At 39.1% G+C, this 24,448-nt stretch overlaps 1 protein-coding gene across 2 annotated transcripts in view; it reads right to left on the reverse strand.

Moving 5' to 3' along the window:
• ZDHHC13 (zDHHC palmitoyltransferase 13) overlaps positions 1–18,010 on the reverse strand; it is a 43,804-nt gene extending 25,794 nt beyond the window's left edge. The window contains exons 1-7 of one of the 2 annotated variants that reach the window (XM_081098097.1): positions 17,893–18,010; positions 10,519–10,664; positions 7,092–7,214; positions 5,729–5,806; positions 4,374–4,518; positions 2,921–2,985; positions 861–1,023 (exon numbers count right to left, since the gene is read on the reverse strand). In XM_081098097.1, the coding sequence (XP_080954223.1) occupies positions 861–1,023; positions 2,921–2,985; positions 4,374–4,518; positions 5,729–5,806; positions 7,092–7,214; positions 10,519–10,664; positions 17,893–17,919 (747 nt within the window). In that variant the 5' untranslated portion in view covers positions 17,920–18,010. Of the gene's footprint in view, positions 1–860; positions 1,024–2,920; positions 2,986–4,373; positions 4,519–5,728; positions 5,807–7,091; positions 7,215–10,518; positions 10,665–17,892 lie in introns of those variants that run through there. The other variant, XM_081098098.1, reaches the window with a different exon arrangement.
• Between the last annotated feature and the right edge of the window lie 6,438 nt (positions 18,011–24,448).

The following is a 24,448-nucleotide window of genomic DNA, read 5'->3' on the forward strand; positions in this document are numbered from 1 at the left end:
TTGACCAGAACCAAATCTGGGACCCTTCAGTCTGCAGGCTGACACTCGATCCGCTGAGCCAAACTGGGTAGGGCCATACCTCTGTTTCTATTTTGTTCATGAGTTTATTTTGTTATTAGATTCCACATATAAGTGAGATCATATGCTATTTGTCTTTCTCTGACTGGCTCGTTTCACTTAGCCTAATAATCTTTAGATCCATCCATGCTGTTGCAAAAGGTAAGAGTTCCTTCTTTCCCATGGCTGCATAGTATTACATTGTATAAATATACCACAGCTTTTTTACCTATTCATCTACAGATGGGCACTTGGGCTGTTTCCAGATCTTGGCTATTGTAAATAACACTGCAATGAACAGAGGGGTACATTTATTCTTTTGAATTAGTGTTTCACATTCTTAGGTTATATTCTCAGAAGTGGGATCTTAAAATATATCCCCTAAAGTGAGATCACTGGGTCAAAAAACAGTTCCATTTTTAATTATTTGAGGAAACTCCCTACTGTTTTCCACAATGGCTGTACCAGTCTGCATTCCCAACACGAATGCAAGAGGGTTCCCTTTTCTCCACATCCTTGCCAACACTTGTTGTTTGTTGATTTATTGATGATAGCCATTACGGCAGGTGTGAGGTGATATCTCATTGTGGTTTTAATTTGCATGTCTCTGATGATTAGTAATGTAGAGCATTTTTTAAAAACCTCATCAGATTCATAGACTTAACATATTTGTTAGCCAGCTATTATTATTTACATCTATCCTGTAATAACTGAAGTCATATGTATAGCTTACCTTTATGTTAATTTATCAATCTTCTAACTGAAGATATAATAAACTAAGGGAGATAAATACCTGGTCATACCTTAACATTTCGGATATCCAGGCTAGAACCAGCTTCCAAAAGTTTATCAACTGCAGTAACATTTCCTGCTGCCACTGCCCAGTGAAGTGGGGTGTTTTGGTGTATTTTATCAACCACATTGAGAGAAGGATTAAACTTTAAAAGAAATCCAGTTGGTTCTGGCCTGTTTCAAAACAATAAAATACCAAGGGGTATTAGAGAGATGAATGATTTGAGGGGAAAATGTAAATAACCAATCTTTTAAGCTAATATATCAATTAACAAATCAAAATTCTGAAAACTAAGTACCTTCTTTGTACAGAGTTCTATTGTAGTTGCTAATAGAAGAGAAGCACATGCCCCTCAAAAAGATATCTATTGTGTGACTATATAGAAAATATAATTTTCACATCAATACAATGAAATAACTACTTTTGTTTTTCAAACTTTTACTTTCATGCTGTTATTTTATTAACATTTTCTTTTAAATTATACATTTAACTTTGGCCAATATAAAATTCTATGTTATTCATCTAATTAAAAATTAAATGTACAATACTATATTTGAGGAGATAAATCAAAAGCTAACTTCACATTTTCCTTCTAACCTATTATTAAATAAAGTTGGGTATAAATAATATTCTAAAATATGTGTTTATCTTAGAAAGTTATGGACTAAAAGGCAGAATTCAATAAATATTGTTTTATCATCAATACCTCCCTGACCTTCATGACTACTTGAGATTCTTTTAATAAAATAATATTCTACTTAACTTATTCTACCGAGATCTGTAAACACTGTATCTGACTTCAGAGTTATCGGCAAAGATGACAAAAAGCTTTCTAATAAAATTCTACCACTACCCCACCACTCTATGAATGAAAAGGAAATGACATCAGAACTAACTCTGTTCCTAGAAAAAAAGTCTAAAGTAAAATCAAAATCAGAAATTGAGCATAACCTTGGAAATAAACTGACAAAGTGAAAACTAAAGCATATATTTGAGAGAAAAAACACAGAAGATGGACTATATGCTGGTCATTAATCATGTGTTTATAAAAGAAATACACAGAAAAACTTAAATATGCAAGTACTTGATGTGAACATATACACTATTTCCATAGGTCAGTTACAATTAATATTTTCTGAGCAGTCATCAATGTTGGAGATCCTCAACATTCATTGTGTTCTGCAAAGCAGATTTATCATCTAGATTTCAAATTATGAGAACATTTAAACTTGTCTTTGTTATGCATATATATTTTTATTGTTGACAATATTACAGATGTCCTGAATTCCCCCCCCCCATTGCCATTTTTAAAAAATGCATAATAAGAAACGTAAGTCATGTTAATAAGTATATGCTATCAGGGGAGGGCAGAGGTGGGGGAGAAATCAACCAATGAACAACCAATGAACTCATATGCATATATGCAAAACCCATAGACACAGACAGTGGGTGGTGAAGGCTTGTGGGGGAGAGGGGTTGAAGAGGGCAATGGAGAAAAATAAAAGGGACATATGTAATACTTTCAACAATAAAGATTTATTTAAAAAATAATAAATATATGCTATGGAATCTCTATCTGTTCTATAAAGAAATTATCCTATATAATAAAAGGCTAATATGCAAATTGTCCCCTCAGGAGTTTGACCAACCAGGAGTTCAAACGCTTGCTATGACGTGCACTGACCACCAGGGCATGGCACGGAACAAAGGAAGGCCCCAGCCAGCAGCCAGCAGCCAAGGGAAGGAAGGCCCTGATTGGCCCTGATCGCCGGCCAGGCCTAGGGACCCTACCCGTGCATGAATTTTGTGCACCACGCCTCTAGTTTTCTTATAGTAGCTTTCAAACTCTTCCCCTAAGCTATCAGAAAAGAGAAAATTATTTCAATAGTGCTTTTCTAAATATAACTACATAAAAAGTCCATATCACAATCACAGAGGGGAAAATCTTATTTTATTCTTCAGAATGTACTATCATTTCATATAGATTAAGATACTTAAAGTTATATACACAAAAAAAGAAATGGTCAGAAGCAAGAATCAGAATGAGGCAATTCAATTAAACTCACTTACCCAAGTACTTTGTGAGCTGATAGCATGAGAGGTGTCTGCCCATTTAAATCTGTCATATTCACACTCTGTTCAAAAAGAAGGGTCAATCAGCTTAACTGCAGACACAGTCAAAATTCTCTTTTTTTTCTTAATAGAGGTATCTCTTCAATGCATTAGCACTACCACTGTGTCTATAAGGAGGGTTCAAGTATCATTTAATAAAAGAATGTTCTGCTTCACAGCCATAGGATAAAAGTTCATTGATTTATAGAAAATATTTTTAAAAGGTATATCTGAATATGTGATTCAAAGTGTTATATAATATGAATGGAAGAGAGCTAAGGGAAAGAGAGAAATAATAATCACCATCAAATATAAGAGACTTTAGAAGCAAAGACCCTAGAAGTCATCTAGTTTTAGACCTTAACTGGTAGTACATTCACCGGTACTATCACCTTTTACACAAAGTCATTCAGTCTCTACTTAAACACGTAACAGTAATAGTGAACAACTATCTTCTGATTGTATTTTCTTTTATCATATTATGTTTTAAAAGGTAACACATGAAAAATTCTTTTCTATTTTTCTAGAATATAACAAAAAGAAAAAAGAAATCATACCTCCTTTTAATACAATGGGCCCAGGTTCGAGGTATACAATAATGGTTCCAACCAAGCCAAAGAAAGAGTCTCAATTATTGAAGGTCTTTATGGGCCTTGGAGGAGTACAACATGGGAAGGAACCCAAAGAGAAGCAGGAAGGATTCCTCCTCAAACATATTTCCAAAGTGAGCCCAAGGAGGTTATAACTATTCTACTTCAACTGGCTAAGTCTGAGAGAAAGTGCTCATTTACAGAGAGCATAGTCATTCCACAGCATTTGTGCAAACATGTGTCCACGCCTGTTATAGGCGAGTCTGCTAATACATAAACTACTTTGCTAAGAGAAAGCATATCCCAGACAAATATAGCTGACAGTGACACTCCCACTGCCAATAACCTATAATTTAACCTGTGCCATAAATGGATGCCTCTTAAGGCAAGTCATTTTTCATGGAATTACTTTAGAGAACAATAAGAAGCACACATTCAAATTGGTCTCCCATTTAGACTCAAACAATGAAAGCAATGATGGGTTAATTCAGTGATCTGATTACCATTTCTACATTCAGCCAGAAGAAAAATATAGGCTTTGAAGTCATGTTTTTGAAAATCTCTGCAAGAATCATAAGGAAAACTATTACTGGCTTACAAGCTTAAAAACATCTATTACATATTACTGAGCTAAATGACCTGTCCTTTTTGCTCCAATGAAGCTAGAAAAGAATATTCAACAGCTAGACCTACTGAGGCTAATATTTGAATATCTAGATATTTTTCACTTATACTTTAAAAATGAGAACAGACTACTAATCATCTTCTCAATCTCTTCAAATTTATAATAGCTATAGTATAAGATATGTTTCAAGATATACCTGTCCCTTTGAGATGAGATAGGCTATAATGGGCATGTGTTGAAATAATACTGCCAGGTGGATGCTGCTGAATCCTTCTCCATCGATGAGGGTGGGGTCTGCACCATACTGCAGTAATAATATGACCATGGGTAAATGTCCTTGTCTGTAAATAAAGAATAAAAAGTATACTGTATTTCTGTAGCAAAAAATAAAAATAAAAAATTCAGGGAGAAATTGATATCCCTGAGAAATGAGAGATTTTAGTTAGATATAAAAAGTATTTCCTAACAATAAGGTTTTTAAAACTCTGGAGATTTTCTAAATGTCCTTTACTTAGGTGTTCCACACTTAGAACTATCTGGACAGTCCTTCTTGAGGGCAGGTAATAACCTTAATAACCTCCCAATCTACCTTAAACCTTTGTTGCTACCATGTATAAATAATAATATTACAGGACTAATGCTAAAAATGTAAACTTTAAAACCAGTTAGACTTCACTGTTGCTACTTTAAAATAATCATGAGCCAGATACCCTGCAATATAACATTCAGTCTGCTGGTATACTGTAATATTATTCTTAGGAACTAGATATTTTTACACCTGAATATGGATCATTTTCCACATGAAGCTTACATGTGGATGAGTTCACCCTAGATTCTTCAAATTTATTGGCTATGGAGAAAAGATTCAATACCTTGCCTTAAATGAACAATTATTCACTTTAGTTTCAGGTTCATGTCAACCCCATCAACCATACAGAATGGAGTTAAGATGAAAAATTAAGAAATTGTTAGGTATTTAGACAGGCCTATTAACTTCAGCTTCAGATAGCTAATATTTACCAGAGGAAAAAAAATTGATTTATAGTTCACTAAACTACCACTTTTAACCATGTGATCAAGTACAAAATGTATGTATTTTGATTACATAAAAGAAAGTATAAGACACACATTTGAGTTTGAGCATCACATTGGAGGCCCAAGTTAAACACAAAAAACATCTGTCTTTGGAAACTCCTTAAAGCTACATTTGTTTGTTTGTTTGTTTGTTTAATGAAGGGGGGAGGAAAGAAAGCCCTTCAAATGGTCTCTAACTGCAGTTTCCAATATGATGGCTAATAGCTACATGAGGCTATTTGATTTCATATTAGTTAAAATTAAATAAAATAAATTTTAAATTAAATTTAAAATTCAATTCCTTAGTTACATTAGCCCCATTTCATATTTCACATATGGCTAGTGGCTACCATACTGGATAGCACAGAAGAGAATCCCAGAAAATTCTAGTGGAAAATGCTGATCATTAATGTTCAGAAAATAAACTTAAGTCACTTGACTTTGAATAGCAATGTCAGTGTACAAAAAAACCTTTACCTGATGGCCCAGTGAAGAGGAGTTGAATTTAAATCTCCACCCAACTGATCAACCACAGCACCTTTTGAAATATAAAACCTGTTAAAAACAGACATAGATAAACAGATTTAAAACTTAAAATTCATATTGAGAAAGAAAACTTTATTCTTAGTAATAAATGTATTGGAAAACAGAAATTATAAGAACCCTCCCTAAAACCTCACAGATCAACAGAAATCTGAAAGATTCACACAACAGCATCAAACAGAACCCTAGTGAAATATTCATAGCATATAAGTAATTACTCCTGGTGTCATGAGCATTCATTATAACTTACATACTGAGCATGTGATAACTATTCTGCATATTCTAACTACCACAACACTCTGAAAGGTTTATATGTAAAAGGTTCAGGATCACACAGATATGCTACTTAAATTGAAAGAAAAAGTGAAATTATATCACTTTAAACAGCTTAAGATTAGAATTACTATCTGGGAATGAATTTTAAAAATAGTAAAAAATAATTCAAAATCCTTTTAGAAAAGTTAGACATTCTGAATGTTTTGCTTTCTATTTGGAGACACAGATATGATACATTGAATAAGTGAATCTGTAAGGCAAAGAGACATTTTCTTCTGTGGTTTACAGGAATTAGTCTCATTATCTCAAAGTTGAGCTTCGCATATCATTATCAAACAACGCATCAGTTTATTTTCACAGAAGAGGGGTTCATCTGTATGTGTATTTATTTTAAACTTTAGTATAGTTTTATTTTCTCAAACCTCCAAAATTTAATATATATAATACAATTACATGTAATTCACATACATACATATATTTTACATGCTAAGGTATAAAATAAAAAATAATGGTAAGGCAGTATTGCTTTACGAAGAGAAAGTATTTTCTACAATCCAATACATGCCTACTTAAAAATGTATTGCACATTTAGCTTTTAAAAAAGGTTAAATTATTCCCCTATTCATCCATTCCCCCTGGCATTATTAAGCAATGTAAAATATTTCAATGTTTCTTCTATACTACCTGAATGAAACTTTCTGTTCTATCCGGAGAAAGTTTATCTTACACTTTTTCTTTTAAAAACAATGTTCAATTACATTGCCTGAACTTTATCTTTATAATGGGCCCTGTGGCTTTGTCTTCAATTTTCCTTTTTGAGCCAATGACACCCCTGGACTGGATGATCTCCACGGTCCTTTTCAACGCTCAGATAACTGATGTGTGGCACAGTTTCAGGTATTCATTTACAATAAAGGACTATGGATGCTTCAACATTAAAAGTTGCACTTGAAGAAAACACAAATGAAGGAGAGGTCTAGAATTATAAATACACAATTAATACACATATATCCCATCTTACTTTACAAGATCCAGTCTGTTGTTAATAGCAGCCCAATGAAGAAGCGACACATTTTCTTTGTCTGGTTGCCTGACATCATATCCTGCTTCTACCAATTCTTTACATCGTTCAAAAATCCCGTATCTCAAATAAGAAAAAAAAGGACATAATTGATACCATTAAAATAATTTCAAATATCAAAATTTCTTTCTTTTACCAGGTTTTATCTCATCTTTCAGTCAACACAGAAATACATTAACAAAGATACATATCAAGAGGCCATATTGTAAAGCCAAACAACATCCATTTGGAGTTGAACTTGATTTTCTTAAATAAACTTTAACATTCACATTTGCCCTCCTTCAATAAGTTTCATTAGATTCTCCACTATATGCCAGGAATGTATGGTGCTGATTCCTGACTATAATCTCAATTCTTGAATCAAAAAACCAAGCCCATGCAATGACCTCCCAATTAAGGAGAGAGACTAAAATTTGGGATGGGATAAAGTCAACAATAAAATGTAAACATAGCATAAGGTATGTATGGCAAAGGAAGAAATCAGACATTCTGAAGGGGATGAACCATGGTTTATGAACTATGTTTTGCAGGCTGAAGGGAGGGCATTTCAGGCAGAGGGAACAGCATGTACAACAATCAGAGATGTGAGACTGCACAGATGTTCAGAGAAATAGAAGCAATTTAACACTGAGGAAGGATAAAGCATATGGAAGAGCACGGTAAAATATGAGGATAGAATGGAGAGACTGCCTGGGCCTTCTGTGCCATGCTTTGAAGTTCGTAATTCATCTATTGTTCAAAGGGAAACTACTGCAAGCTTTAAGGAGGAACGCTCTAAGACTCGAGTTTTAAGGAAGATCGCGTTAGTGGCAGTATGGAAACTAATTTGCAGAGGGTGAAGCAGAGACTGAAAGACCAGTTTAGAGGCTCTTGCAATAAATACAGGTGAGAGGCAATGAGAGCCTAAAGAGAGGGATGGACCTGAGGAATGTTTAAGAGAGTTATTTAATTGATTGACTATAAGAATGAGAAACAGGAGAGAAGTATATATTTTAAGACCATAATAACTTTTAAAATAATTCATTAGCAATATTTCTTTTAACAAAAAATATTAAGTCCCAACAGACCACATTTAGCACGATATAAAATTAAATCATTTCTACCTCACCAAAATGTGTGTGTGTCCCTATCTATCTGCCTTTATGGCATTTTTAAGATAGAGATAACTATCTTACAATGCTAAATGAAAATATTAATAAAAGTAAATTGTTGATGATACATACATTTTTCATCTTTTAAATGTCAACTTTAACATAAGGGAAAAAATAGTCCCTTTACATGAGAAATATAAGAGTACACACTAATGAGGATTTTCGTGGTTTAGAAAACACAAACACACACATACACGCGCACACACACACACACGCACACACACGCTAGCTTTTGTTTTTTGTGGGGTTTTTTTTTTGCCTTCCCACATCTATCTAAAGATCTTCCCACAATGACTTAAGAAGGTCTAAGACCTCAAAGGAAAGTTTAGGAATGATATAAAATGTGAGATTTTTTAAATATACATATTTTTATTTCAGGGAGTAAGAGCAAGATAGAAACATCAATGATATGAGAAAATCATTGACTGAGGTCGAGCCCGCAACCCAGGCATGTGCCCTGACCAGGAATCAAACAGTGACTTCCTGGATCATAGGTCAGTGTTCAACCACTGAGCCACACTGGCAGGGTTAAAATGTGAGTTTTTAATTTCCTGTGTGCATAGCCTAATTTTTCACATTTATCTTATAGAAATTTACCAGTAGCAGAGAAACATTTAAATGTTTCCATTCTAATTAAAGCTAATATTTATCTTAAGAACATTCTCATCTTCATATAAATATAATAATATAAACAATATCAAATAATATTCATGTAAAGTAGTGGTTCCCAGGGCCTCGAGAATTCATATAAATTAATATTTAGAATATCCAAATAACTGTCAATTATTTTTTAACAAAAATTATATACAGTGGGGCCTTGACTTACGAGTGTCCCGACTAACGAGTTTTTTGAGATACGAGCCATCTCTCGGCCGATTTTTTGCTTTGAGTTGCGAGCTAAAATTCGGGTTACGAGCCAGCTTCAGATACCCCACCGCTAGTTGGCGCAGCGAACGTCACAGTGAACACCACAACATCAGCCCAGCATCACGTGTCTCACTCGTTCACTTTAAGATTTGACATACGAGTAATTTGAGTTATGAGCTCCGTCACGGAACGAATTAAACTCGTAAGTCAAGGCCCCACTGTATTAGTCTACATTAAGGCCAAACAGGCTAATTAATCACCAAACATCCTTGCTTTTGACAACAATTATATCAAGTTAGTGTGGCAACATTAGTTCTTTTCATGCTGATTAGAAGCTCTGATAGTCAGATTTATATTTGATTATTAAGAAAATGTATTAAAAATCAATGTAGCTTGATGGACAAAATATTTCAAAATATATTCAATGGCAAGAGATGGGTGGATGTTAATAATCAATGAGATTCACGAGGATAAACATGCTAGAAATGATTTAATACCCATATCTAGAGATCTTAAGGATCTCCTTTCAAAACATAATTTCATTTTTGGTGCACGCAAAACAACCCACTATATGCTTCACGTGGTCAGGAAGCCTAATTCTACTTTACTGACTTTCTTCTAGCACACAATAGGTACACAGAAAGTACTCAATAAATAAATGTTTAAAATATCCATAAAGGTGTGAGCTGGTATTTTTCCATCCCACCTATATATTTTGGTTGTAGTACATTTTAAAAGACTCAGATTTGTGTTTCAGACTCAGAGGCTAGTTCAGTGATGGCGAACCTTTTGAGCTCGGCGTGTCAGCATTTTGAAAAACCCTAACTTAACTCTGGTGCCATGTCACATATAGAAATTTTTTGATATTTGCAACCATAGTAAAACAAAGATGTATATTTTTGATATTTATTTTATATATTTAAATGCCATTTAACAAAGAAAAGTCAACCAAAATAATGAGTTCGCGTGTCACCTCTGACATGCGTGTCATAGGTTCGCCATCACTGGTCTAGTTTTAGTGTCACTTAAAATGATTCATTCATTCAAGCCAGAAGACAATAAAAGCATTTACTGGGCACCTAATACAAGGCAGGAACTGTGCAAAAGCATGGGGCTACAAAGATGAAAAAAAAACATGCTTTTGCTAAGAAGCTGCTCACAATCTAATGAGACAGACTGGTAATAAACAGCTAAGGTACACTGCGTTAAGTGGTCTGATGCTGCTATAACAAACATACTAGCAATGGAGTAGGAAGTGAGCTGGGTATACACTGGATGCCATGAACTGCACATACATTATTACACTTGAACAGAACATAAAGGTAAAACAAAGAACTGGGAAGACTTACTGAGTAGCTTTTACAATGTCACAGTTACTAGAGTCCTCTATAAGAGGAAGAGCTTCTCTTGCCTTGGCAAGTTCTTTGTTTTCATGTGCACAGACTCCATGTCGACCAAATCCTGGAGGGTGGGGGCCATGGCTGTGATTCCTGCACTGGAGAGTAGGAGTAATTTGACAAAGCACAGGAAGAGAATTAATGTCACATTCAATTACATAATGAAGAATTTGCTACTGTCACCAATATCTATGTTATTAAATTTAAAATATTTTGAGTCTTAGAGTTGAATACAAGGGAAGATTTTCATCTTCATTCTCTTCACGAGGATTAGATGCTTAATATTAGAAAATTCCAAAGTATATGTATGTTTTGTCATAAGACAAAGCAAAGGCACACAAATAGATCTTAATACTTATAGTAGGTGGAAGGTCATGGCTATTGACATTACAAATAGGAAGGTCGCCATGCCTGTTTTGGGAGTTGTGGCAGATACACACTAAAGAGATCCCTAATGAATCAAGTTCTTGAACATGTATAGCTTGAGTCCCACAAGAAGAGGGGGAGATATTTTAAAATATTTGACTAAACAATAGCCAAAAATCTGCCAAATTTAGTGAAAAACTACAAACCCACAGCTCCTAGAAGCTCAAAAAAAAAAAATCAAGCAGAATAAACCTCAAATTCTCATACCAAGGTATATCATAATCCAATCACTAAATAAATAAAGACATAATCTTAAGAGCAACCTTAGGAAAAAGACACATTATGTTCAAAAACAAAGATAAGAATGAATTCAGACTTCTCATCAGTAAGTGCAAGCCAGAAGACAAAAAAAAGCACAATAGTTTTAAAGAGCTGAAGGAAAATACTGTAAGCCTGGAAACACCAGCAAAAATATTCTGCAAAACAGGGATGAAATGTACACTTTTTCAGACAAAAGTTAAGAAAATTGCCATTTTTTAACTGAGCTATTTGTTTCCTTAAAAAGTTTTGAGAGTTCTTTATATTATATATTCTAGACAAAAGTCCTCTGTTAGATATGTGATTTGCAAATAATCCAATCTTACATTACCAGAGATACTATTATTTAATTTCGGGTATCCTTTGTCATTATGTATACAGGCAGTCCTCAGGTTACGTATGTCGTTTCGTGGTTATGTCACCATCTCCCATTTATTTATAAAAAAAGAAAAGTTCCATCATTTCGACGTATGTACATATGTGCTTTATGTTTTTTATTATTTATTTACCACAAATAAAGGTCAGGAATTGTTAGCTTTCTTTTAAATTTTTTTAACTGTTTCACTTCATTACTGCTGTGTATGTGCTCCATGTGAGTGACGTAGGTGCTTATGTAGATGGGTTCCGACTTACAGAGAAAATCACCTTACGTCGCACCATAGGAACGGATCTCCGACATAACCAGAGGACCTACTGTGTACTCTAACATATCTACCATTATACAGTATATATACATATATGCTTTTGTCATTTTCTTAATATTTATTTTTTAAAAACAATGGGATCGCATTCATCAACTTGCTTGTCTCACTTAACCATGTACTATGTATAGCTATGCTGGTCAGTAATAGTTGAATATTATTCAATTGTATAGATCTAGCATCATTTATTCAACCACCTCCCTATTGTTAGTTCTGTAGGTTAATTTCAGTCTTCACTTCTACAAATAATCCTATAATTAACATCCAGTACATTCCTGCCAATCTGATGGCTAAAATATGACACCTTGTTTTTCATTTGTGTGCCCCTCATAGCTAATCGGAGTTTTGGTAGTTTGTTCGTTATGTTGACTAGCTCTCATAATTTCTCTTTGGTGGACTGCCTTTTCACAGTCTACTGTTTTTCTAGTAGACTGTGTATCTTTTTCCATTTGTATGTTAGGAAGATTAACCCTTTGTTTATATACAGATTTTTCATCACAGAAAATTGACTCATTCTAAAGATACAAATTTGTTTCCTCTAATAATGTCTTAAAGCATTAAGGACATCAGCTTCATTTTTCATGTAGGAACTTAGGGAGGATTACACATGTCAATGTAAAGAACATGGGCAATTAAGAGCATTTATTTACTTATTCAACAATTAATTATTGTGTACTTATGATGTACACGGCCCCCACCCTCTGAAGACATGGGTATTTATCCTCCAGGAATTTAAGTCTAATAGTGCAGGTAAATCAGAGACATATGGAAGGCAATATGATTAAATGGCAAAAATGGGCGATAAAGACTAGAGAACAGCATTTTGTTTGGGGGGGGGGGGAGGGACCCTAAATCCAGATCAGAGTAAAACCTAAAAATGATTATATAAACTCAAAGCCTGCTTTCAGTCAATGGTCTCCAAAGTGAGGCAAGTGTACATAAGGCTATATATGCACTGACCCATTAGATAATGGGAAAAATGTTAAAGTTTCTATTCTATTACAATGCCTTTGATCTTTATTTTTAAGAGAAAGATGCAAAATTTTATAAATTTGGCCTCTTTAAGCTTTACTGATTTGAGCACTAAGTTGCCCTCCCAAAATGAGCAAGTGAGTTAAAGTATAAAGAGGCCATGAATTAAGATAATAACAGCATAAGTACGCACAAACAAGAGTACTGCAGAGCTGACACTACTCTTCAGAGCAGGTAATCTTCATTAGTCACACAAAGTAAAAACAAAGACAATCTAAACAAAATGCCAGCTTCCCTCCAAAAATATTCAAAATTACCAAAAAGGGTGATTTGAAGCAAATTTATATTTACTATCCATAATTTAAAACCTTACCATGTGTATATGTTGACCTATTAATGAATGAATATAGTTTAGAAATATATTGTCAAATCTTACAATAACATGCTCCATGACAATATGAATTTGGTGACTGACCCCTGTCCCAAGCCCCCATGTACATCAAATAGAGGGGTGCTGAACTGTTTAAGTCCCAGACAACCATATAACAGAGAATCATCCCCATCGCATAGGGGTTAGAGTTACCCATTGCCAACAAGTGATGATAAATTGCAGTCAGCGCCTGGATGATCTGTACTGTGCAGCTGGATCCCTGAGCTCCCAGCCAGCTTGCAGTGCAAGCTCCATTCATCACTCCATTCAGCTCAAAATTAGTGATATTTTACAAAAATGAAAATTTTGGATCCTACTTTTCACATTAGTGTTTTATTCTAGGGGTACAAGTTCAAAATTGTTTTACTGATAGCAGTGCATGATCAAAAAAGTTTAGAGACGACAGCTCTAAGTTATCTCCTTTGCTCTAGATTTGCTCCTTCCCAAAATTTTCCACAAGAGCTACAGGTGAGACAGGAGATGACCTGCTTTGGGGGAGGTTAACTAACGAGAGACAGTCCCATAAAGATGTTTAAGGAAAACAACCATATATTCCCATCACAAAGATTAAAGCAGTTTATTTATGTCATGATATGAAATCCTTCTTAGAGATTACTCTCTAGTTATCAAAAAATTATTTTTATGGTATTCTCTAGTTGTTTCATTTTTACTACATTGAAAATGCAAACTCCTTGAGAATAAGGTCAAAGTCTCAGATTTCATGTTGGCTTGTATGATGGTGGCTAATTACCCCATTTTTGGCTTCAGCTTCTACATTTGTAAAATGGAAGAAGCAGGTCATATAGCTATAAAGTTCTTTCCAACTCCATGTTGTATGGTAAGAAGAACTGTTACAAGAGTCATTAATGACATGTGCACTGGTAAAGACTTCACCACACAAACAAACATCCTTTTGCAGTGGAAGCTTAACTGCTACATGGCTACCTACAATATTAAGGTAAACAGAACAGATGAAGCAAATTCTCAGGAAGCCAGCAAATTACTGAGTATTCATTAATCATTCATTCAGGGAAATGTAAAGAACACCTACTACCTACCAATCACAGTACTAAGGAACTAGGTAACTAGGTAATCGAGTAAGACACAATTCCTACTACAATCCATTCATTCATTCATCAGATATTAACTGAATGCCTAGTATGTGCCAGGTACTGTTCTAGATGCAGGATATGGCAGTGAACACAACAGACAAGATTTACAAAAAGGAGCGTAGCTAGCTGACTACTCTCCTTCATGGGGATAACAAGATATTATGAAAATCACATCTGTGGTGATTTTTATAGCAAAGCCCCCAACTTCTTTGATACTTCTCCATCACAGGAGAGGTTCCATGTCCTTCCTCACAGAGGAAGCTCAGTGACACTCCACTACTAAATTCTCAGAAGTGATTCCCAGGCCTTAGAAACCGGCAGCTTCCTCCTGTCTCCTGAGATGCTCACTCTTGGAACCCAGCCACCATGCTGTGCAGAGGCCCAGCCACACGTAGGTGACCCTGCTGAAAGTCAGCATCAACTGCCAGACATGTGAGTGACGACAACACCAGCCCTCGGTGCTGAGTCATCCCAGTTCACGAGTCTTTCTAGCAGAGGCCCCAGATACGGTGCAGCAGAAACAAACCATTCCTGCTATGCCATGTCCAAATTCCTGACAGAGTCCATGAGGGTGGCAATAGCTGGTTTACACCACTATGGTTTAGGATGACTTGTTACACAGCAATAGGTCACAGGAACATCTTTAAGATATAAGGGATCATATGATATTTCCATGAGATATCACGAATCAAATCATTTTACTAAGTAGTAAATAAATACATTTAAAGTTACAATAGGCATTAATTTTAGAGAAACCCAAAATCTGCAAAACCGTATGCAAACTCTGATGAGGGTCACTGTTCTGCAAGATTATCAAATAAAACAAAAAGAGAGATCTGACTGATAACCTTTAAAATTTCTCAAGACATTAACAGAAGTACCAGAGTTCAGTTTCCAAGTTCATTCACTGGACAATTATTTACAGAGTACCCACTAGCGCTAGGTATACAGCAGTGAACACAACAGATAAACATCTCTGTCCTCAAAGCCCTTAATTCAGTGGAGGGAAAGAGACAACAAACAAGACAAGTAAGTATGTTAAATGGTATTAAATGCTGAGAAGAGATAAAAGCAAGGAAGGTAACTAGGGAATGTTGCTGGTGATACTGGGGAGGGCTTGCCACACGGAGGTGACATTTATGTCAAGACCTTAATGAGGTGTGGAAATAAGCCATGCGGGTATGAGGAAAGAGTATTCCAGATAGAGCAAATATTAAGTACCAAGGCCTTGAGGCCAGTATGGCCGGGGTTAATTGAGCAAGCAAGCAAGTAATAAAAAATGAGGTCAGAGAGGAAACTGGGAGCCAGATGGTACAGGCCTAGCTTGGAGATACTGGGGGTTCAGTTCCAGACCCCTGCAATAAAGTGAGTATCTCAATAAAGCGAGTCACACACATTTTTTGGTTTCCCAGTGCCTATAAAAGCTATGTTCACACTATAGTGTAGTCTATTAAGTGTGCAATGGCATTACGTCTACAAAAACAATGTGCATACCTTAATTTAAAAACTCCTATTGCTAACAAATGCTAACCACCATCTGAGCCTTTAACGGGTCGTAATCTTTTTGCTGGTGAAGGGCCTTACCTTCAATTTGTAAAAAAGCAGTATCTGCGAAGCACAATGAAGCAAAGCGCAATAAAACAAGGTATGCAAATTGTACTGGCAAATTCTGCCCCAAAAAAACATCAGTTCTCAAGGTGGAACCAGAACCAAATTCAACCAGAGCAGGAGTGTTTTTGTCTGTATTGTTCTGGTTTATCTCTGCACCTGTAACAGTACCTAACTCCCAGTAGAACAAATGAAGTCTTGGCTCTGTTACTTAACGGCTATTAGACTTTTCACAGATGACGTCCATATTTTAAGCCTCAGGCCTAATCTCTAAAACTAGAATCATGATCCCTCCCCACCTCACAGCGTCACAGTGAAGGTCAAGAATGGGGGAATATTTTGCAAACTGTAAAGTACCATATGTAGGTAAGATCTTTACACAACTATGGAAACACTTAGTAGCAATTATTATTAACAACAATGATATCTCTACCTTGCCCCATTAATTTCAACCTCTGAATCACTCTCTCCTTCCATCTCTCACGGAACTGGGGCAGGGCTGCCTTCCCTTCAGCAAGAGGGAGTGGACTTTTAGCCCTTTAAAGGCTTTTGTAAATGAGTGGCAGTAATTAAGATATGATGGTTACTCCTCTCAGCTTTTCCTTGAAACTCTGGGGGGCAGGGGGGGGTGGGGAGGGGGGGATGAGACATAGCTCCCATGTGAAAATTCTACACTCTTTTGGAAAATCCAGTCTGCATGCGAACCTTTTTTATTTTTGCCTGTCAAAATCCAAGAACACCTACTAAGAACGCCTTGACAACTCCCCACGTCTTATTCCTCACGTAAAGCTACATCAGACTGTTGGAAGAAGGAAGGGGCAGGGGGAGCATGAGAAACACTCTCTAGATTGGACTTCTTTGAGAGGCCAAGTAATCCAATCATCCAACACTGCTTGAACCCTGCTGACAACAGAAAATCCACTGCCTAACTCACTCCAACTGGAGACAGCGTCAGTGTTCTCATCTGTATCTAGAGATTGCCATCTTCTCAAGGATGCGTCCATTCTGGAATAAAATAATGCATTTAAAGGCACTTGGCACATGCTCAACATTCACTAAAAGTTGGCTGAATCTGGGTATGCTTCATTTGTTCAACATATTGTGACAGCTACAACATGCATTGGGAAAGGGCCATTTTTCTTTTTCTTTTTTTTCAAAAAAGGACAAAAAATCTTGTTCTCTTGGAGCGAACTTGTACCTCCTGTAACGCCCCCCAGCGGCCCGTTCTGTTCTCTGGAACTACATCTGGCTGCTGGTAGTACCTCCACATTAGAGAGTCCTTTGGGTTCTGCAGGCAGCTATCCCCGCACCTCCCCTCCCAGCCCCCTTTCTCCAGCCTGAACGAGCACCCCGGCCTCTTCCAAGGAGTAAGCAGGGGTGTGGGAACCAGAGCTGCAGCAGGGCTGGGTGGTGCGAAGGCGGGTGCCCCGGCGCCTCTGCCAAAAGGGAAATCAACAGAACCGCACTGACTCCGGCCCAAGGTCAAGACCGGCGGGTCCAACTCAGGTGTGTCACCTGACACCTCTCCCAGGAACAGCCACCCTCCCCTCCCAGGCCCCACAGCGGCCCCGGCCAGGCACCGGGGGAGTACCGGTCCCCGGGGGTGCTGTGGCCCGAGCGAGGAGGCTGGAGGCTTGGCGAAGGCGCTCAACCCTCTGTCCAGGCCTCCTCCTCCCGGTCTCCTCGGAGAAACGCCAGCATCGTCCTCGGGGTTTCCAGGCCCCGCGGGGAGCTTCCTCAACCCACGCCCTCGCCTGCCCGCAGCCGCCGCGCCGCGCCGCGCCAGGCCCCCGGGTCAGCCATCCCCGGCCGCACTCACCTGCGAGCCTAGGCCCGGCCCCTCCATCGCCCCAGTGACCGCAGGGACGCCGCGAAGTGGCGGATGCAACCCGCTGGCCAGCGCGCCGCGAGCCTCCCGTATCCTACTTCCTGCTCTCGGCCCCGCCTCCGCCGCAGCCCCGCTCACGCCTGTCTCCGTCAGTCGGCCTCGGGAAAGCCAATCCCTGCTCTCCTCTCGCCTGGGGGCGGGACTTTCCTGCCACCGGGAAGGCGAGTGGGGAACCGGGAGCTGGAGGCCCCGCCCCCAGTCTGCGGTGAAGTTCCAGCCCCAGGTCAAGACCGCATTCGGAACTTGAATCCCAGCTCCCGCACAGCCTGAGTCCCCGCCCCGCCTGCCGCGTCCGGTAAAGCCCGCTGCCCCCGTCCACCGCCAATGTCTGAATCTAGTAAGGAATCAACAAATGTTAACTGAAAACATTTGCCACTCTCTACTTCTGCCACCTTGGCAAGTCGCTCCCACCATCTGGGGTTCTGTTTTCTTCATACAACACAGAAAATAGATGAATTCCATAGCTCAGGCTACAGGAGGATTGGGCAAGAGGTCGCCACCTGCACTCCCCACGCCTCTTTAATGTCTGCACTGAAGGAGCTGGCATCTAAGATCTGTTCAGCTCAAAAGACAGCTATGAAGATAGGCTAAGCCTTGGTCCCTGACCTTGGGGAGCTCCAGTGGTGCAGTGGGGCTCTCCCACTCAGTCCCCAGAAAACCGGAGCTTTTCTAGCCCGGCACTAACACAATCGTTGTCATTATTCTTTGAAATATCTGTTGCTAGGCTAAACTAGATTAAGACCTTTAGGAGTTAAATTGGGGGAAAAACTGAACGTGTTATGATTCTTTTATTCTATTAAAGCAATACTAAATCACAATATAAATGTCTAGAAATCTAATGAAGTGCTGGTTTTTCCCATGATAAATACTATAATAAATAAAATTGTTAAAATGTGTTATTGTTTTTATTATAACACCCCTGCCTATTGGGCACACCAACCATGAGTTGTCCCAAAAGCCCATCATCATGCCCTTTTAGGGTGGGAACCATTGGTACCCATCTCTGAACTCCCAGGGCCCATCACAGCCCAGGGATATGGAAAATGCTCAGTATAATTTTATTGAGTGGAGGAGCACATGGATAGGTGTGTCATCAACTTCTATGATACAAGGAAGGACAAATTGAGTGACAAATGGAAGTGCAGGCAACTTCTGGAAGAGCCAGAGGAGCAAGCAATTAATTTAGTCAAGCTAGGATAAGGCAAGGCTTCACAGAGGAGAGAGTCTTTGGTATGGCCATTTTGCTTAGCTAATAAGAGCACTGTTTATTGATCACTTCCTATGCATTGGCACCCATGACAGTGTTTTCACATACATTATGTCTAATCTGTAAGATGAGTGTTATTTTTCCCATCTCCCAGAAGAAAACAACTGAGGTTCAGACTGATATCATAAACCCCCAAGTCACTCAGCTGATAAACGGTGAGAGAAGATTCAAACCCATTTCTCTTACTGCAAAGTGCTTTGACTAAAGTGGTTTGGTTATTTCACTTTCAAGGACTGAATTAGAAGATGTTTTGGAACTTGAGGGAGGCTTGATGTCTGCTATTTCAATGCTTGCGCATTAATATCCTAACAGATCAGAAGGTTCTGGAACAAGTAAGTCCTAACACTTCCCTCTGCTTCTTTTATGCCTCCCCTGAGCTACTTCAGATTGGGATAAGGATATGCATTACTAATGGCTATATGAAATCAAACCCAGTGAGGCCTGAAGTGCCATCATTACCTCTCATCTTTGCAAATGCCTTTGGCCTGTAGACATACCACAGCAGAATAGCATGATACATGGAAGCATGTTCCTGGAGAAGACTGCGTGAGCCTGAATCCCAGCTCCAGCACAGAGTATCTGTATGCTCTTGGGCAAGTTGCTCAATTTCTTTGTGCTTCCGTTTCTCATCTGGACTCAGAAGGGTTCCTAATATATGATATGCACTATACTGTATGGGTTAGCTCTTATCATCATCGCCAGCGTCCCCAACGTGAGTGGATGTGGGGGAGAGCACTGAGTGGACCAGCCAAGTGGCGTCATGCAAAGAGTTTAAGATATAGATTCAGCAGACCCATCTTCTTGTCCTAACTTTGCCTTCACTTAACTTTGCCATAACAAAGTACCACAGACTGGGTGGCTCACAACAGAAATTTATTTTCCCACAATTCTGGAATCTAGAAGTCCAAGATCATGTCTCCACAGGGTAGTTTCTTCTGGGGCCTCTTTCCTTGGCTTGTAGATGTCCATCTTTTCTCTGTGTCTTCACATGGTCTTCCTTTTGTGCATGGTATCTGTGTCCTAATCTCTTCTTATAAGACCACTAGAGGCCTGGTGCGAGAAATTCACGAACAGGTAGTGTCCCTACACCTGGCCAGCGATCAGGGCCAATCAGGGCCTTCCTTACAACTGCTGGCCAGGGCCTTCCTTCGTTCCTCATTGCCCCCTGGTGGTCAACACATGTCATAGTGAGAGATTGAACTCCTGGTCTCCCAGTCGGACTCCCAAGGGGAGGTTTTGCATTATGTTTGTGTGTGTGTGTATACACACACACACACACACATACACACACATACACACTGGAGGCCCAGTGCACGAATTCATGCACATTGAAAGGAAATTAATTAGAAGAAATATTTTAGAGGCCATTAGGGGCCATGGGAGGTTGGCTCCAGGGCGTGCCCAGCCCATCTTACCCAGTCCCTATCAGCCAGACCCCAGCAGCAAGCTAACCTACTGGTCGGATTGTCTGCCCCCTGGTGTTCAGTGTGCATCATAGCAACTGGTCGAGCATATTAGGCTTTTATAGAAGATAAGTCATAATGGATTAGGGCCCTCCCATAAGACCTCATTTTAACTTACCTCTTTAAAGAGCCTACTTCCAAATATAGTCATATTCTGAGGTACTGGGTGTTAAGGTTTCAACATATGACTTTGGGAGTGCAAAATGTAGGCCATAACACTGTGTTATCCTGGGCAAATCACTTTCCCTCTCTGTGACGGTTTCCTTATGGGGCTGCGAGTAGCAGCAAAAACACTAATCTGGAATGTCCCGCTCAGCTTCCATCATGTAATTTCCCCAGCAGAGACTAAGCTCTACCTCTCCAATCCCCATAGCACTATTTTTTTTTTAAATCTCTTTTCAATGACATGATTTTCCTAATTCTGCAAATGTATAGTATTGAGTTCCTACTATGTACCAAACACCATTCAGCACTGGGGATTTAATACTGAGCAAGACAAAAACACCTATTCCCTGGCTTCCTGGGGCTAACTGTCCAGCAGCAAGTGACATACTTTAATCAAACAGGCTCACAAATATTGACCTCTTAGAGTCAGCCTTGTCTTCTTGGGTAGGTCTTCTTTCCTCTACTTGGCCATGGGCTCCTGGTGCACATCCATCTCAAGATCTGGCATGTGCTAAAGCCTGTAAGAAGTGCTGTCCAAACAAATGAACAAATGAAGGAATACAGCGAAAGCAATGGTTTACAAAAGGACATCTAAGGCAGTTCAGCTCCCTAAATCACTCTAAGAAGTACTGACTTCACAGTGCTTCACAATCCTTGGCTTTGAAAAAATATTCCGCATTAGGGTTTGCTAATCCTTACTGTCACACTATGGATGGCAACTGACTGTGTTTTTTTACTGAACTTTTGGTTCTGGCCTTGTTTCTTCAATGACCCTGGAAAGGACAGGGGCATTTTTTTGAAACAGGGGCTTTGGTTATAATTATTTCAGCATTGGAATCAAAATGAGCATTTGAAATGTTAAAAAAAAAAACAACACACAAACACACACACACACACACCACACATCTGTCAGCACAAAGCTTCTCTCAGATACCAGTTAGGAAACCCCCCTGCTCTCTGGTACTCAGCTAGCAGGGCTGGGGTGGGGATGAGTGCTCGCAGGGAACAATTCAGGCAACAAATATTTATTGAGCTCCTAATATGTGCCAGGCACAGGCTAAAACATGTAAGTACAGTCTCTATTCTTCTGCATTTCAAGTCTTTTGGGGAGGCAAATACTGATAGAGGTAGGGGTGTGTGTGTGTGTGTGTGTGTGTGTGTGTGTGTGTGTGTGTGTGTGTTTAAAGAACTAGAGACAATGATAAGTGCTAACAAGAAAAAGTACCAAGAATATAACACAGGGACCCACATTAGCCTGGGGGGATAAGGTAGGGTAGAGGCCCTTTTCATAATTTATAACACTAGCTCAAAGGACTTTTCCAATTTCCTGTTTATAAATGGGGAAACAGGCTCCAGGAGGGAAGTGACTTGTCTAAGATCGCCCTGTAAATTAGTGGTGCAGATAGGATTAGGACACCAGCCCTCAAGCAGCCTCAGATTTCTAACTATAACCAGCCTCACAGATTCTCACAGCTGGCGGTTGCAAGATGGGTCAGAGATAGCTTAGAAGTCTTGTGCCATCTCTTATCTCCTATCTATGAAAAGCTTCACAGTTAAAAAGTGTGAGTCTTTCTTTTCATTTTATATACAAATCATCAAGGTCTGGTAATTAGGTACTCTAAGAACTACAGTTAATATGATCTGGGTGTAGAGATCATGGTGCACACCTCCTATATTTTATTTTATATTTTACCTGCCAGATTAACCAGATTCTTATGGGTGTGTGCGGCGGGTGGGGGAGGAGGCAGAAGGAGAGGGATGGAAAAGCAGGAAGTATTCCTACTATATTTTGCTGGTTGCTATTTTGAGTCTTAGTCACCTGCTTGCAGTCACGCATTTAAATACCAACTCCTACGGAAAGTTTTCTGGATGTGTCCAAATTGCAACAGCAATACTCCAGACTAGGTAATAAATCTACTTTGACTCTAATATATATTTTGAAAAAATCTTTTCTCTATCTTTTGCATCCATCTATCATAGCTCTGTATTAATTGGTTTACATATGCATCTCCCCCTGGCCTCTATGCTCCTAGAAGACACTTAAATATCATTTCCTCAGGAAACCCTTCCTAGATTCCTAGAGCAGGTTAGGACCCCTGGTAAGTGTCCCTATTACCTGTCATTCTTCTAACAGCACCATAAAACATTATTTAATTCATGTTTTGAATATCTGTCTTCTCTGTATACCATAAGCAGTCTGGCCCTGTCTCAGACACAGATTAATTCCAAATGCATAGCCAGTACCTGGCCCATGGAGCCACTCAATGTTCAGTTGTTGAATGAATAAACAACCTTATATTATTCATTTTTATTTATACCCCTATTGGCTAGCACAGTGGTTGGCAAACTGCGGCTCGTGAGCCACATGCGGCTCTTTGCCCCCTTGAGTGTGGCTCTTCCACAAAATACCGACTTCTGCGCATGGACCACAAAGTTTCAATCGCACTGTATGTGCGCGCCCGCACGTGGTATTTTGTGATATTTTGTGGAAGAGCCACACTCAAGGGTCCAAAGAGCTGCATGTGGCTCGTGAGCCGCAGTTTGTCGACCACGACCCCAGAGCATCAGGCTAGAGAATGGAAGAGCCCAGGCCCAGAATCTCTGATGACAGTGGCAGGACTGTCTCCTGTGTGACAAGGCTGTGGCCTTGCCAATGCTGTTACTGACAAGAATCAAGTTCAGGGCCTCGGAACTAGCTGCAGGTTCAGGGTCTTTCAAAACTTCATACAGGTATTTTTTCCAAAAGTATTTTCAGATTCCTACCTGCTTGAGGGAATCAAGGTGGGACGTGAGTTTTAGAAGCTCACTTTCTGTGTACACGTAGAAAGAGACCTTTCTACTTTGAGCCTCCAGGCTCTCATCTGTAAAATGGGAATAGTAATAGAATCCACTTCATAAAGTAGTTGTCAGGATTAAGTGGAAGAATGCATGTAGTGTGCATACACTAAGTGCTGTATAAATGTTGGCCGTTACTAGGTACAAAGGCAACTGAGAAAAACTGAAATAGGAGGGGAAACGTGGCCTCAACATTGATCAGAACCCAACTCTGGAATATTCATGACTGTATAGGAAATATAATGACCAAGGTTCCACTGGCCAAAATGTATTCCAAATTTCAAAGAGGACTTTGGTTTGTGACATTTAATAGGAATCATTGTTCTCTCTCCACCACCCTGCCCTACACACTATACCATTTGTGTTGATGAGAAAAGCCGCATGGCCCTCAGCTTTGCCTTCACCAGAGGACAAGACACTGGTTAAATCTGCTGTTAGCTATTGCCTGTCGGGCTCCAATTATAGCAACAGAGTGGTGTCCATGGTAACCAGCCAAGCTGGCTTGCCGTCGTGCAAGTTGTTCAAAAATAGAGAAGAAAGGGCCATGGAAGGCCAAATTGGTTAACTGTCATCTGTTTCTAAATGAAGAAAACCCACACTGTGCTTTGGATAGATGGTGAATCCAGGCAACATCTGGATTTCCCAAGCTAAAGGCACTAAGGTCATTCCTCAGGCCACTGAGTTCCTGCTGAATCTGACCACTGGGCGAGCGGATTGTCAGCAATGGCAGTAGGTGAGATGGCAGGAGTGGCAGAAC

The sequence above is a fragment of the Myotis nattereri genome (genome assembly GCF_964212035.1).
Source record: "Myotis nattereri genome assembly, chromosome: 9".
Taxonomy (NCBI): Eukaryota; Metazoa; Chordata; class Mammalia; order Chiroptera; family Vespertilionidae; genus Myotis; species Myotis nattereri.